The 14,048-nt window shown below is 38.8% G+C and overlaps 1 protein-coding gene and 1 pseudogene across 7 annotated transcripts in view; one reads left to right on the top strand and one right to left on the bottom strand.

Moving 5' to 3' along the window:
- Nrg1 (neuregulin 1) overlaps positions 1-14,048 on the top strand; it is a 192,368-nt gene that overhangs the window by 147,774 nt on the left and 30,546 nt on the right. For all 7 annotated transcript variants that reach the window (XM_055593338.1, XM_055593337.1, XM_055593340.1 and 4 more), the window contains one exon: positions 12,560-12,689. In XM_055593338.1, coding sequence (XP_055449313.1) covers positions 12,560-12,689 — 130 coding nt within the window. The remainder of the gene's footprint in view (positions 1-12,559; positions 12,690-14,048) is intronic.
- Positions 6,199-6,306, bottom strand: LOC129666424 (U6atac minor spliceosomal RNA; annotated as a pseudogene).

Consider the following 14,048-nt stretch of genomic DNA (forward strand, 5'->3'; position numbering starts at 1 on the left):
TAATGATGATTTAATATCATTTGACTAGAACTAAACAAATAGAAAGTTCAGAAAAAACCTTCAAAATTTCTAGATGTCTTGGTTGTTTTCCTGCTTGTAGAAAATAAACTATTCTGGGGATGATGAGATTTGGTAAAGGATAAGGAAGCTTGTGTCAATGAACACACCAGTCCTTGTCATTTCTTTTACAAAAATTAATTAATTTCAGGCACAAGGTAGGAGACTAGTTTGAATATTTAAAGAAAAGCCACACTCAGGTGCATGCACACACACACACACACACACATACACACACACTTGCACACACAAACACACTTGCATACACACAGTGATTCACATATGAAGAGTACTAACAAATAGGGAATTAGTTTCTCCAAACTTGCACTACAAGCCCACATACACATTTGATAGAGTCTGATGACCTTTTCTAATAGGAAATGGTTTGAAAGAGAAAGAAAGGATTTCTGTGAGTTCTTCTAACACCTCTCTTGTATCTTCGATCCTCCTTAATCACATTAATTCTTGGGACTGTGAAGCTCCAATAGAACAGTGGATAAATCTCTCTGAGTCTTCAGACATCGACAAACAGTTGTGGTCACTGAAGTATCTGGTCTGTAGCATCAGTCCTTAACATATAAGCTAATGGTTCTCCTACCTATGACAGACTTCCTCTGGTTGAATATCCGACACCAAAGAGAAATGAAATGAATAGAAATCTCCAGCTCTTTGAACAAAAGTGCTGCTTCCTTTTTTCTTTTCTTTCTTTTCCTTTCTTTCTTTCTTTCTTTCTTTCTTTCTTTCTTTCTTTCTTTCTTTCTTTCTTTCTTTCTCTCTTTCTAACTTTCTAACTTTCTCTTCTTTTCCTTTTCCTTCTTCTTCTAGAACTAAGGATTATTTTTATTTTTTCCAAGACAGAGATTCTCGTTATAGCCCTGACTGTCCTGGATCTTGTTCTGTAGAACTCAGGCTGGCCTCCAACCCAGAGATCCACCCGCCTCTTCCTCCTGAGTGTTTGGATTAAAGGCGTGTGCCACCACCACCTGAGAGAAGTAAAGATTCTTAATGGAGATGTCACATAGAAGTCAGAATAGAATCATAGGTCTAATTTCATATTGAGCATCTTATTTTCCTGGTAAGACTTTCTGTTTTGCTTAGAAACAACACTACAACCTGCGTGTAGCCTGTGCTCTTCCTTAAAGGGCTTTGTAGTATACATTGCTCTCAAGTTGTCTTGGTATATATGTGGTCACTAGGTACTGTAGTCTGGAGTCTGCACCCCCACCAAGCAAAACACTGGACACAACAGGTTTTTCCATGCCTATATAAACTGAACTAGAAATAAAGATTTTACTAGATGATACATTATTTGTTGTTATTGTAAAGACTTTTGTAGTGCTTCTGAATAAATGGACAATTTGGTCTAAGCACACTTGACTTTTCTAAAACTGTTCAGAAAATAAGGGATGAGTTGGGAAATGAACAGCCCAGGATTTATTCTGGCTCCTTTGAATTCGGGTGGTTGTGCAGGGCACACTTCCCTTAGTGCACTGGGCAGTCATGATCTCTGCTCATCACATCCTTCCTGATCAGTGTTAGGCCATGAAGCCCTTTAGAAATGGATGAGAAGAACAAAGGTGGCATCTGTGTGCCCCACCCCCCAGGATGGTTTATGTCCTAAAACAAAGAGACAATCTCAGCCACTTAGAGTTACTAGAGCTTTGGGAATTGGAAGTCGTTTATTAGCCCAAGTAAATGGAGTGAGTTCTACCAGGAAAAAAAAATTAACCAGAGGCCAATATATTCACTGTTACACCCCCTTTTTCTGGCACAGCAGAGATGTAGCCAGGCAAACTGAGACAGGCCTGACTTCTGTCAGCCTTTAAGAATGTAGTTCACCGTGGCCTGTTTCAGTTCCATGTTAACCTGGATAGTTTCTAGCAGCTGGTTGACGAGGGTAAGATGCTAAATGCACGAGATAAAGTTTTTCAAGAATAGTGTAAGAATTAGGAAAACAGTTTGTTTATATAGATTTCTCCCTCGGAGCTTAAGACTACAGACATCAACTGAAACCCCTGTGCAGTCACTGGCTTCTCCTCTACTCAACAGAGCTTAGTGCCAGCAGTGCGAAAAAAGGTGGCTGTCAGCTTCGAGGGGGAGCTCCCCAAAAAAATTAGAACATATGCAACATCTACATTTGTTTGTACACAGTCTCACAGCCATGGCCTATGTTTTATGGATAATTTTTTTGACATGATGCATTCAACGCTAGCATTACCTATAACATGACTTTGGTACTGCTCTGTCTCTGACCTTTTATCTTTAGAGAAATAAGACCTATTATGAACTAAGTCCTTTGCTGAGTTGTGTGTGTTGGGTTAGGGAAGGCAGGGCAAAGGGGAAATAGTTTGCTTGAAGTGAAACATTCAAAAGCATGTTTTTTTTCCTTGAAACCACCTATTCAGGATGGTCATACATGAAATGTTGACACAGTCATGACAAGGTTTGGTTTCTGTGTTATTGAGTTATATAATTTTTATACCAGGAGCCTGAATATTGTAGATACACATCTAATAGCCTGTTACAGACTAAGATATTTCCCTGCTCTGATAGAAAACCTAGGAATGAGGAGCTCCTGGGAATTACAATGAAATGGATAGCCTGAAGTTGGCCAAGTGTGACAGAGTAGGACACACCATTACTGCTCTATTCCTTCGTACACAGCAACCTTTGACCTTCTTGAAGAAAACATGCCCATGGCAACATAAATTGGCCATTTATGTCCACGGCTATCACACAAGTATGGAATTGCCATTGTTTGACTAGCTGCCTTATAGTAATGTATAATTCAGTGTTTTAGAGAGGCCCACATTGTGCTGTAAGGGCAAGTATTCTAATAAGTATTTTTCAGGATTCTTGCCTACAATGACTATTGTGAGATTATTTAAAATACTCATCAAAAGTAATTTTCTGTCTTTGCAATATTACTGTCTTAGTCAAGTATGTAATGAATGGCTTCAGGGCAACTATGATACTATCTTATGTTGGGGGGTTGGTGTGCATGCATACATGTGGGGATGGACCACAGAGCCTCGTGCATGCTCTACATATACTCTACCACGGAGCTACAACCCCACCTTCCAGCCCAGTCCCATCTATTCTTTTCTACCAATGGACTGGCAGTAACAGACATTTGCATTTTACCAGTGGATATGACATATTGAGAAAAGTCCAAGTACCTTTATTTACTACCATGGAAAACATTTCATTGATGTATAAAAAGTAAGGAGAAAATATGGTAGGCATTTAAATGCCTTAGCAACAGGAGGAATGCAAGGTCAAAATATGAATGAGCTCTGGTATTTAGCTACTAATTTTAGCATACATAAATACAAAAGTTATGCATAAGGTATTTGGGTTATATTCCCAACACCGGACTAAATAAATGCAGAGTCATAGTAGTATTTCTCTTCTGACTTGTGTTCTTCCTAATCATTATCTTGTCCACTTGAGCTCTTTCACACTCGGACCTTTGGAATGGTTTCATCACTCACTGGTCAGCTAATCTCTATTTTCTCCTCCTTCAAAGTTTAAAGGATAGATGATCAATTTTATTAATCACGTTTTTCAATCAAAGTTTTCCTATGATCTACATGCTGAACATTAATTCTAGCCAGGAGTGTCAGGGTGTCTTGGATATGGATATTGGTTGTTTTGTCACTTCCTTACCCTCATCTCTGTATTGTAATCCATGTGCTACTTAAGTTAAACTGTGTTCATTAAACATGACACAACCTCCCCACCTCCACAGATGTGTTCTCTTATCTATAAAACAGTGTCTAGCTACTCTTCATATCTTACCCTCTTCCTTTGCATAGGTCATTAGATTCCTAGATAAATGGCATAATTTATTGTTTTTGACTACACTGAATATTCCTTTCTTTCACAGAGTTTTCCTAAGATTAATTTTCAAATGTACATGTTGTCAAATGATAGCTTTTCATTCTAATTTTCTAAAGCTCTATTGGGATTTTTTTTTATTCCTGCCTATTGCATTGATTAGGATTCTTACACAAATATTAGCTATTAATACTGATAGCCATGATCTATCTCTCTTGTTCTTCCCAATTATGGAAATATCCTCCTTCCAAGAGTTATAGGAGGAGGAGAATGTTGATAGTTTCACAGAAATTAACTTTCTTCATTAAATGCTGACTCAGTATCTATTAAAATGACTACACCGCTTTATTTTTTGATATGCCACCATCTTTGCTTAAGTGTGTTGAATATAAAGATGAACCGACCTCACAGTTTCTCTCTTTTGACCTTTCATCTGCTTTTGTTTCCAAACACATTTTAGAGGATGAATAAATTAACTGATGTCATTAAATGTCGCATGGTAATTCTAGCTCTGGTTGAATAACTGAATACTTGATCATTGTTGGCGGTTAAGTTCTTTTGTTTTGATTTATTCTGTCACTGGTGAAATGTTTGTCTAGCCTCAACAATGGCAGGATAATATTCCCTACAATGGCGTGACCTTCTCCCAAACACATTGATCATGGTAGAAAATGCAGAGTAAAGCCTGTGTACCATCAACATTTAATGTGTGATCTCTAGAAATAGACCAAGGTAAGGCAGCCAGATGGGCTGCTGATATTTGCTTTGTAGGCAGTTAGTCTAAGCCTTCAGAATATACATTAATGGGAAAAAGATCAAGAGGGAGCCTGGACCTCTAGCTATAGAAAGCTTATACTCATAAAATGTCAGTGGTTTCTTGAAAATATATAGCAGAACTTTGTTCCTGGAATTAGCTTCCTAACCGAAACAAGCAAACAAACAAACAAAACAACGACAATAAAAACCTATTGACTTTACAAAGAGGATAGTGTACATTTCCTGTTTTCACTCCACCTAGCTAGTTATCCAAAGATACTCTCTGTTACTTAGGAACAGCTGTGACATCCTCTAAGACATTTGTGCCACTGTGAACTGTTGTGTAAGCTGTAAAATAGCATGATTAGACTATTGTGAATTAAATGTGCTGTCAGGGAAAAATAGCAACTTGTATATGTGAAAATAACCTTGCTGATAATCTTATTTTTCTAAGGATAACACTGTCTAATAAGACCAAGTAATTTTCTTAGCAATGTCTGGGAACTTAAAATGGGTTTTCTGTTTAGCTACAGATGACCTTGGTCTTCCAATAACAACAACAAGAAAAAAAAAAAAAAAACAGAACTTTGTTTTATGAGGGAAGACATACAAAGGTTACTTCTTATTCTGCTGGAAAGAAAGAAATAATATTAGGGGCTTCTTGGGGCTTGTAATGGAAAGAAGTAGTTAAAAAATGGTCTTAATACCCTCTTTCAGCCCTAATGTAGGTTCACTGAAACAAAACAGACTGTTGTTCATACATTTGGATGACTTTGAGAAGCCTGCCTCTGTGTACATTTGAATTCTTTTTTTTTTTGTCTTGTTTTTTTTTAGATATACAATTTTATTTTATTTTATTTTATTTTATTTTATTATTATTAGTAGTAGTTACCTTTTATTAACTCTGTATCCCAGCTGTATCCCATTCCCTCATTCCCTCCCAAACCCTCCCTCCCTCCCTCATCTCTTCCCTGCCCTTTTCCAAGTCCACTGATTGGGGAGGACCTCCTCCCCTTTCATCTGATACTGTTTTAACAGGTATCTTCAGGGCTGGCTGCAAAGTCCTCCTCTGTGGCCTAGCAGGACTGCTCCTCCCATGGGGGGTGGGGAGGTCAAAGAGCCTGCCATTGAGTTCTTGTCAGAAATAGTCCCTGTTCCCCTTACTATGGGAAACCAATTGGTTACTGAGCTACCACAGGTTTCATCCAAGCAGAGGTTCTAGGTTATATCCATACATGGTCCTTGGTGGAGTGTCAGTCTCAGAAAAGACCCCTGTGCCCAGTTATATTTGGTCCTTGTGGAGCTCCTATCCTTTCCACATCATACAAACTCCCCCTTCTTTCATATGATTCCCTGCACTCTGCCGAAGGTTTGGTTATGAGTCTTAGTATCTGCTTTGATACACTGCTAGGTAGAGTCTTTCAGGGGCCCTCTGCAGTTGGCTCCTATCCAGTTACTTGTTTTCTCCTATGTCCCATGCACCTCCCATTTGTCTTTCTAAATGAGGATTGATCATCTTACCTGGTATCCCCTTTCTTGTTTATCTAAATACAGTGGTTAGATGCCACGAAATAGGTGTGGTAATGCCTTACCCGTGGGCCTCTTCCATCCTTGTCAAGGGGAGTGCTAACCTTCTCTCCTTTCATACAACACACATTTGAATTCTTAACTCGGGTATTTTATTAAGACATCTACTCTTGAGATGGCTTATATCCTCTTTTAATATACAGGATGTTATAAGATATACTAGGGTCCTTTCTGGTCCTTCCATTTGATATGAGTTTACGTGGGACACAAACATATGTCCAGGCTCTAAGCTAGTTAATCTCCATTGGACTTTTGTGTCAACTTCTTTAGATAAATTTCCATTTGGTAGGATGTCCACAAACTCTTGCCCCAGTTTACTAAGTAAGCCTTGAGTCCAGATAACCTAGTGTGCTATTAAAATTAAAAATTCTGGTTCCAAGGTTCCCATGGTCCCATGAAGTTTGCTTTACTGATCCTATTGACCTCTCTGTCCTCTCCTCCATGCTCCCTCCCTCCCTCTTTTCCTCTCTCCCCCTCTCCTTTTTCTGTCTCCCTCTCTCTTTGTCTTCTCTCTCTCTCCCTTTCTTTACTCTTTTCTCTTCTCATTGTTTCTTTTCTTTTCTCCTGTATGGGCCTCTCTTGTCTTTTTCAGAGCTGGTGCTAGAACATAGGGCTTTGCACACTCTAGGCAAAGACTGTACTAGTGAACAATGCTTACTCCTGTTCTTTCTTGTGTGTGTGTGTGTGTGTGTGTGTGTGTGTGTGTGTTTAATAGCAACATTCAGTGAAGAAGAACTCATATACATGGTCAATATAAGAGCGAGCAGGTCATAATGTATATGTGTTTTGTTTGTGCATACAGTTGTACAGTTTTTTTTTAATTTTTAGCTGTAGCAACTTTAGTTATGACTATTACTTATGTATGTTAATATGATTGCTGAAAATAGTATCTTTCAACTCTGCAAGTTGCTGTTTTTCCATGACCTCTCATTAGACAGTCTAATAATGTTATTCTACAACTTATTAGACAATGTCTCAGTGACAGAAATGTCTTGGAGGATGTAACAAGTCTTCCAAGAAAAAGGGGAGCATCTTTGGGTTACTAGATGGACAGAGTTACAACAGCAAAGCTATACTCGCCTCTTTGCCATGCCCATAGTTATTTTTCATAGGGAGCCAATCCAGTCCTACCTGGCATCAGTTTAAGGGGGAAGTCTTAAGAGTAGGTGTTCCTTTCAGGCACACTATGGTTTCTGCTGATCTCCAAGATTCAGAAGAGTGTCTCTTATCTCCTCCAGGCATTTTTTGTTTGTTTGTTTGTTTCCCCTTTTGCAAGTACCTATAAGCTATTCAGCAAGGGGTTGAATTACTATGCAGGAAAAAAAAAATGCCAACCCAGAATAACTGTGCTTCTGTGGTTCCGGTGTGGCTCTGGCTTTTCCTGTGGAGAGCTAATGATTGCTTCCAACATTCATCCCTTACTGTGGAGAGAAGCCGCGTGGGGAGGGTAGCAGAGCTTTTCCTGCTTGGCTTCTGCTCCAAAGTGCTTCACCCTCAAGAGTCACCGAAGCAATTTCCAGCAGTGTGGAGTGCTTCCAGGAGAGAAACCCTATCCTATTCTAGACAAGGATAATCATTTGAGGGGAGGGGGTTGGCTTAAATAACAACAACAAAACCCAACAGACTATGGACGAGCAAGACAGCATGCAGATTTCTAAATATATAAGCATTGAAAATACAGGTAAGGTTAAAAACTTTGATTTCGTAGTATGGCTGCTTCATATAGGAATGCTGAGAATGTTTGGGTTTATTATTATTATTATTATTATTGTTGTTGTTATTTTAAGTTTAAATAGTTCATTGAGAAAACCTTATGTTTACCCAATTTTCCACAAGTAAATGAGTAGAAAGTGTATTGAACACAGTCCTTCAGGAAGGACAGTCTGATTCCTCTCAGGTGTATACCGGTACTACTTCTAATTCCTGCTAAGTGTCCATGGAACACGGCCTGGCATCATACCAGAGGTGTGTGTTTGTGCCATGTCTTAGTCTATTGCAGCTGTATGTCTGCTTTACTAATGAGTAAAACAGTGTTTAAAATCAAGGAAAGGGAACCATCTGCCCAGAATTACTTTTGTTTTAGCTTGAGCTACTCTGGAGAAAAACGTGTGTGCTTCCAAGAAGAAATTCTTAGTAATGAGTAGAAAATACCAAGTTGTTATTCAAGATGTTGAGCCAGTGTATTTACAAAAGTAGGCAATAGTGGAATGCCTAGAAACTAAGTTACAAATGTGGTTTTTATTCTTGTGTTTCATATCAGATGAGCATTATACTACTGTAAAGCTCAGGGCCGTGACAGTCACCTATAAAACCCCAGCTACTCAGAAGGTTGAGGCAGAAGGATCCTAAGGCCTGCATCTGCCCAGGCAATGCAATGAGACCCTGACTTAACATAGTTGATAGGTTTAATGATTACACTAATTTGTAATAGTGTAAGTATGTTTTAGTTTTTGTAATGTGGAACTTCAGTCAGAAAATGACGGAATTGTGTAGATGCTGAATGTAGAACAAAATCATATTTAAAAGACTCTCAGATATTTCTCTTAACCCATTCATCACTTTAATTACTTAACCAAAGTGATGGTTTATGAATTCTTGGCAAGCAGTTATAATAGAGCAGGCTGTCTGTGTTTATTGAGTGCCTTACAGTTATTTGGTAACTTTAGTTGCAAACCAGGCCCTCTCCGATCACATCCCCTAAGAAACAATGAGATTCTAGTGTGGACAGCAGTTATGTTTTGCTTTTCTTTGTCCAGTGTTCATGTGCCAGTGTTGGCCTCGTGGCATCATCTGAGTGCAGGACTACCACAGAAAACAATCTTGCAGCCAACTTCGTAACAGCCCCTAGCACCACAGTTTTGTGGCTGAATTGAACTGAACAGTCCCCTGGATAGGAGACTGCTAGTCATTGGCACAGTTGTGGCCTGGGTTTGGTGCTTCCCACATTAAGAGCAGCAGTGGTCATTGCTCTGTAGCTTACCTAAATAGCTTCCTTTAAAGAAACATTGGCCATAGTCAACTTTAGTTATGACCATTACCTGTAATGGGCAGGCAATGAAGTTTGAAAGGACAGATAGAGAAAAGAAAGGTGGGCAGTATGCAAAGAGAAAGGAATCAAGGGAATCTTATCATACAGCTAAGGACTTTCCTAGCCCCTAAATAGTGGACTTTGATTTTCAGATCCTTTATGGGGCAGGGAAATATCCAGCTTCTTTGGCAATGATCAGTATCGCTGACTTATAGTGTCATAACAGATGCATTCTCTGACAGTAAGTTACTCCCTTATTGGTGCTTTTTCTCCTTGAATGTTATTTGCTAACTTGCCGTGGAAAGCACTTTTGCTTTAGTGCATTCATAGACACAGTCAACACAAGAACAATCAAGTCCTGTTTGTCCATGTTTTATTGTTCCAGCGGTCTCATTCTGTAATTCAAGCTGGTCTTGAAGTCTTATTCTTATCATTTCATATGCCCTTTGGCTCTAATTATAGGTGTGCCAAGGCTAGCCTAGCTAGTTTTGTTCTTGCCATTCATAACACTAAGTAAAAGATGGCACCTGCATTATGGCTGACTGCTTACAAAGCAGAGGTGGATGGGCATAATCAGCCCACACCGGGTGGGATCAGTGCAGAACACCCTTTGTGTGGTGAAATGTATTTTCCCTGCAGTCCCTAATTCCTTCTTGCAGCTCCCTCCAAAACAAGGGTGTCCATGTGACTTGGTGTGTGAGACCTGTTCTGTAGCTTTATTGGGGTTTTTTTTTTTTTGGCATCATTAACAAATGGAATATGACCTAGCAATGTCTGTGTAGAAGCCAAAGGACCAGGCTATCACTATGAAATGTATAGACTCGCATACTGTATTCACCCAAGAAGAAAAGAAAAGCTGGCCCAAAACTCCACAGGGTGAGCATAACACCGTCTTTCTGGCAGGTTCCTCTGAAAATTACAGCTCACTCTTGAGTCTGGCTGTTGTTTCAGAGCAGCTGTACCCAATGGGTTCACACCAAGAATCACCTGGGACTTAACTTGCTGCTTTACAATTCATGGGGTTTTTAATGCTGCTGTTGAAAAAATGCTAAGCCCAACAGTCATGACTGTGTATGAAAGCTGCTACCTCTTTCCAGGAATTAGCTTATATCAAATGTCTCACTACTACTGTCAATGTAATGATCTAAGATCCACCCCCCAGTAAAATGAGTCAGGGCTAGGTACTTTGAGGCATTATAAAAGAATAATCACTTCAGAGAGAAATATCTTTAAGAAGGAAGCAAAGAGCTATTTTTTGTTTTAATGTGCATTTATTAATCTTAGTGATTTTGATAATCCCACAAGGTCAGCAAGTCCATGGAATAAGGTTGACATATCTGACTTTGGCTTATATCATGATCTATTTTTATTGTTCACTTGTAAGTTAGGTACAAAGGTATCCATTTGCTGAGGATGTTGGTTTAGGTGTCAGTAAAATGCCATAGGATTTATTATGAAAGAGACTTCCAAATGGGCTACTCAAGTTGGGCAAAAGACGTCCTTACCACCATATTATGCAGACACCACTGGGAACTGCTCATGGATCGGCACCTTTCAACAGCAAAGTGCAGTGATAACTCACTGCAGGTGCTACATACCCTCCTCCCTGAATAGGGATAGGAAGGACACCCAGCCAAATGAGTTAGCAAGTGGAAAGCTGTCAGCAATTGAAAGTCTTAAGACAAAACCTTTCACAGCTAAGGCAGCCTTATTCCTCATCAACTAAAAGCAGTTGCCACAAATTAAGGATTAATATACCTATATAAGCAGTTTTTCATGGGAAGACATATTGTTTGGCTAAAAGCATGTGCCGTGTGGTGTATAGAAATGTTATCTATGCTATGACTTTATGAACCAAATGATGTAAATTACATTCTTCTCATTGTGATAAGGGTTCTGCTAACGTAGCTGACAGTAGGCAGGTAGTCACCAAGCTTTGGTTTGGTTTGTAGATTTCTAAAGGATTCCTTTAGTGACATTTTAAAAAGGTCTTTTACTGAAGTAAGTAAAAGTGGCCTTAGGCCAGAAATGATGTAGCTCAGTGCCTACTTTGCGGAAGTCCCTGGGTAAACTTTCTATACATCACAAAATCCTAGCAGAGGTTACATCATGGAGCTGGGTCTAGCCCCTTTGTCAAGTTTTTCATGATTCTGGTTATTAAATAAGAAAATTGTGCATCTTCTTTCCTCGTCCACTGATACTTTATCTATAGTGAGCATACTCTGCGTAAAAATTGTCTGTGGTTGACATCAGCCCTGTTTTTAGAATGAGACATTTAGGAGAGCTGGAACCAAAGGCTTCAAAAAGGGATTTGAATGAGATCACTTCTTGAAGTTCAAGCAGTTTGCCTCTCCTTCACTCTTCCTTCTAAAAGCTGTGGTGCCATAGACAGGAGGACAGGAAACAAGGAAGGCTATGAGAAATCAGAACCTGAATAATCAAGATGTTGACTAGGAAGAATGAAAATAAAAGAGTAGAAAAATTGGTTTAAAAAATATGACAAAAATGTACTTTGAAAAGAAATGAAAAAAAATCAGAGTAGAATAAAACGGGGAAACAGTACATAGTGGGTCAAGTTGATGTACAGAAGAACACTGAGCCATGCAAGTAATAAACTAGAAGTGATAAGAGATAAGGAATTTAAACATCTACAGGAATAAGTCAGTAGATAAGATAAAAATTTCATCTCAAAATCGATTTTCTTCCTGAAAAAGTAGACAGAATCTTGACTGGCTTGAGGCTTCTTATTCTGATTGATATCAGTGGTGAGCATTTACTGACATGAAGCCCTGTCCCAGTGTTCATTGCCATGTAAAAAAGGAGAGGCCCTGATGCTAAGTGTCCTTGAGCCTCAGAACTAGGTACTTGGTTTCAATTAATGTGTGTGCTCAGTGGTCATTCCTTTTCAGCTTTTCTTCCATAAGACATTCAGGTTACCAAATCCCAAAGTATGGCTTGCTTCTGTGTTCCTGGTTCCAAATAGATGAGTCCTATAGCTGATTGTACATTTCTAGAGATAACAGACTATCTCCATTTCTTCAAAAGAATGTTGGCCACCGGACACTTTGTTGTCAGTTGTTTAAAATGCAAAAACTGAACATACACATACTATACAGGTGCCAAAATGAATGATTTTATCAGTTATTACTATTACATTTCTATCATTGATGTGATCGGATACCATCACATTTGAGCTTTGCTAGAGAAGGAATTGTATTTGATCACAGTGGTGGTTCTCTTTACAAAACAGAGTGTCAAACTCTCCTCTTCTTTTTTTTTTTTCCTTTCCAGCCACATCTACATCCACAACTGGAACCAGCCATCTTGTAAAATGTGTTGAGGATGAGAAAACTTTCTGTGTAAATGGAGGCCAGTGCTTTATGGTGAAAGACCTGTCAAACCCTCCAAGATACTTGTGCAAGTAAGAAATGAATAATTCTCCCTGTGACTTATATCTGCAACTGCTTCTTTTTCCCTATTTTGTTTCATCCTGTTAAATAATGCTGATTTATTTGTGGAGGGTTTTTGAAATATTTATGCCATCTGCCATCATCTCTGTCATGTCCGGACTTAGTTTTACTCTTTTCAGTGTTTGTTGGTGTTGTTTGCTTTTGGTTGTTGTTCAGTTGGTTTTGGTTTTTGTTGGTTTTTTTTTTTTTTTTTGGCCTTCATATGTATAATTTTGCTTTCCACATGGTTGTCCTTAAAAGATAATGAAATAAATGTGCAAATATTGTTGAACTCTATAAATTTGGATCCCTAATTTTTTACCCATGTACAGAATGACTTGTAAGGCAACACTCTTCTTTTCCCCGGTGCTCACCTGCAAGGTGAACAGGACAGCTAGCCAAAGCAGGAGAGCAGAAAGTTACCTGCTGAACAATTTTTTATTCTTGGGATTATGTTATGAACCCATAATTGTTTTTTTTAAACAAACTTTAAGTTGCTCTTTCTAGTTATTTAAAACAAAACAAAAAAAAAAAAACAAAAAAAAAACAAACAAAAGCAAGGCACAGGTATTCAGGATGGTAGCAATGTCATCATATAAAAACAGAGTGTGGTCTGTGCCTAGATTGTACCTTTCCTTCCAATGACAAGGAAGGGTAGTAGATGTACAGTTAAGAAAATCCCAGCACTAGGGAGGCAGAGGCAGGCCATCTCTGAGTTTGAGGCCAGCCTGATCTTCAGAGCAAGTTTCAGGACAGCGAGGGCTACACAGAGAAACCCTGTCTTAAAAACAAACAAACAAACAAACAAAACCCAACAGCAATAAAAAGAAGTATCAAGTTTTTAGTCTCTCACCAGTAATATAAAACTGTGTTTTTTTTTAATTGGTATAACAAATATTTAAACTTTCTTGTAAAAGAAAAATCAATAGGATGATTAAGATGCATGTGTTTATTTTTCATATATTTTAAGTCTATTAATAGCTGTCCCATGTTAGTTATATGGATTCATAATTTCATATAGATAAAAGATGTTTTGTGTCTTGGATAGGGCCTATGGCACAGTTGATAGAATGTTTTCCCAGCATGCCCCAAGCCCCTGGCTGCATATAAACTGGATGTGATAGTGGCAGCACATGAGTTTAATCTGGGCACTAGGAAAGGATCAGAAGTTCAAGGGCTTCTTGCTAGGCTTCACAATGAACTTCAAGCCAACCTGGGAAATGTGAGGCAGAAGAAGAAGAAGAGGAAGAAGAAGAAGAAGAAGAAGAAGAAGAAGAAGAAGAAGAGGAGGAGGAGGAGGAGGAGGAGGAGGAGGAGGAGGAGGAGGAGGA

This window comes from Psammomys obesus, unplaced genomic scaffold (assembly GCF_907164565.1).
Source record: "Psammomys obesus unplaced genomic scaffold, mPsaObe1.curated_primary_1811, whole genome shotgun sequence".
Classification (NCBI taxonomy): domain Eukaryota; kingdom Metazoa; phylum Chordata; class Mammalia; order Rodentia; family Muridae; genus Psammomys; species Psammomys obesus.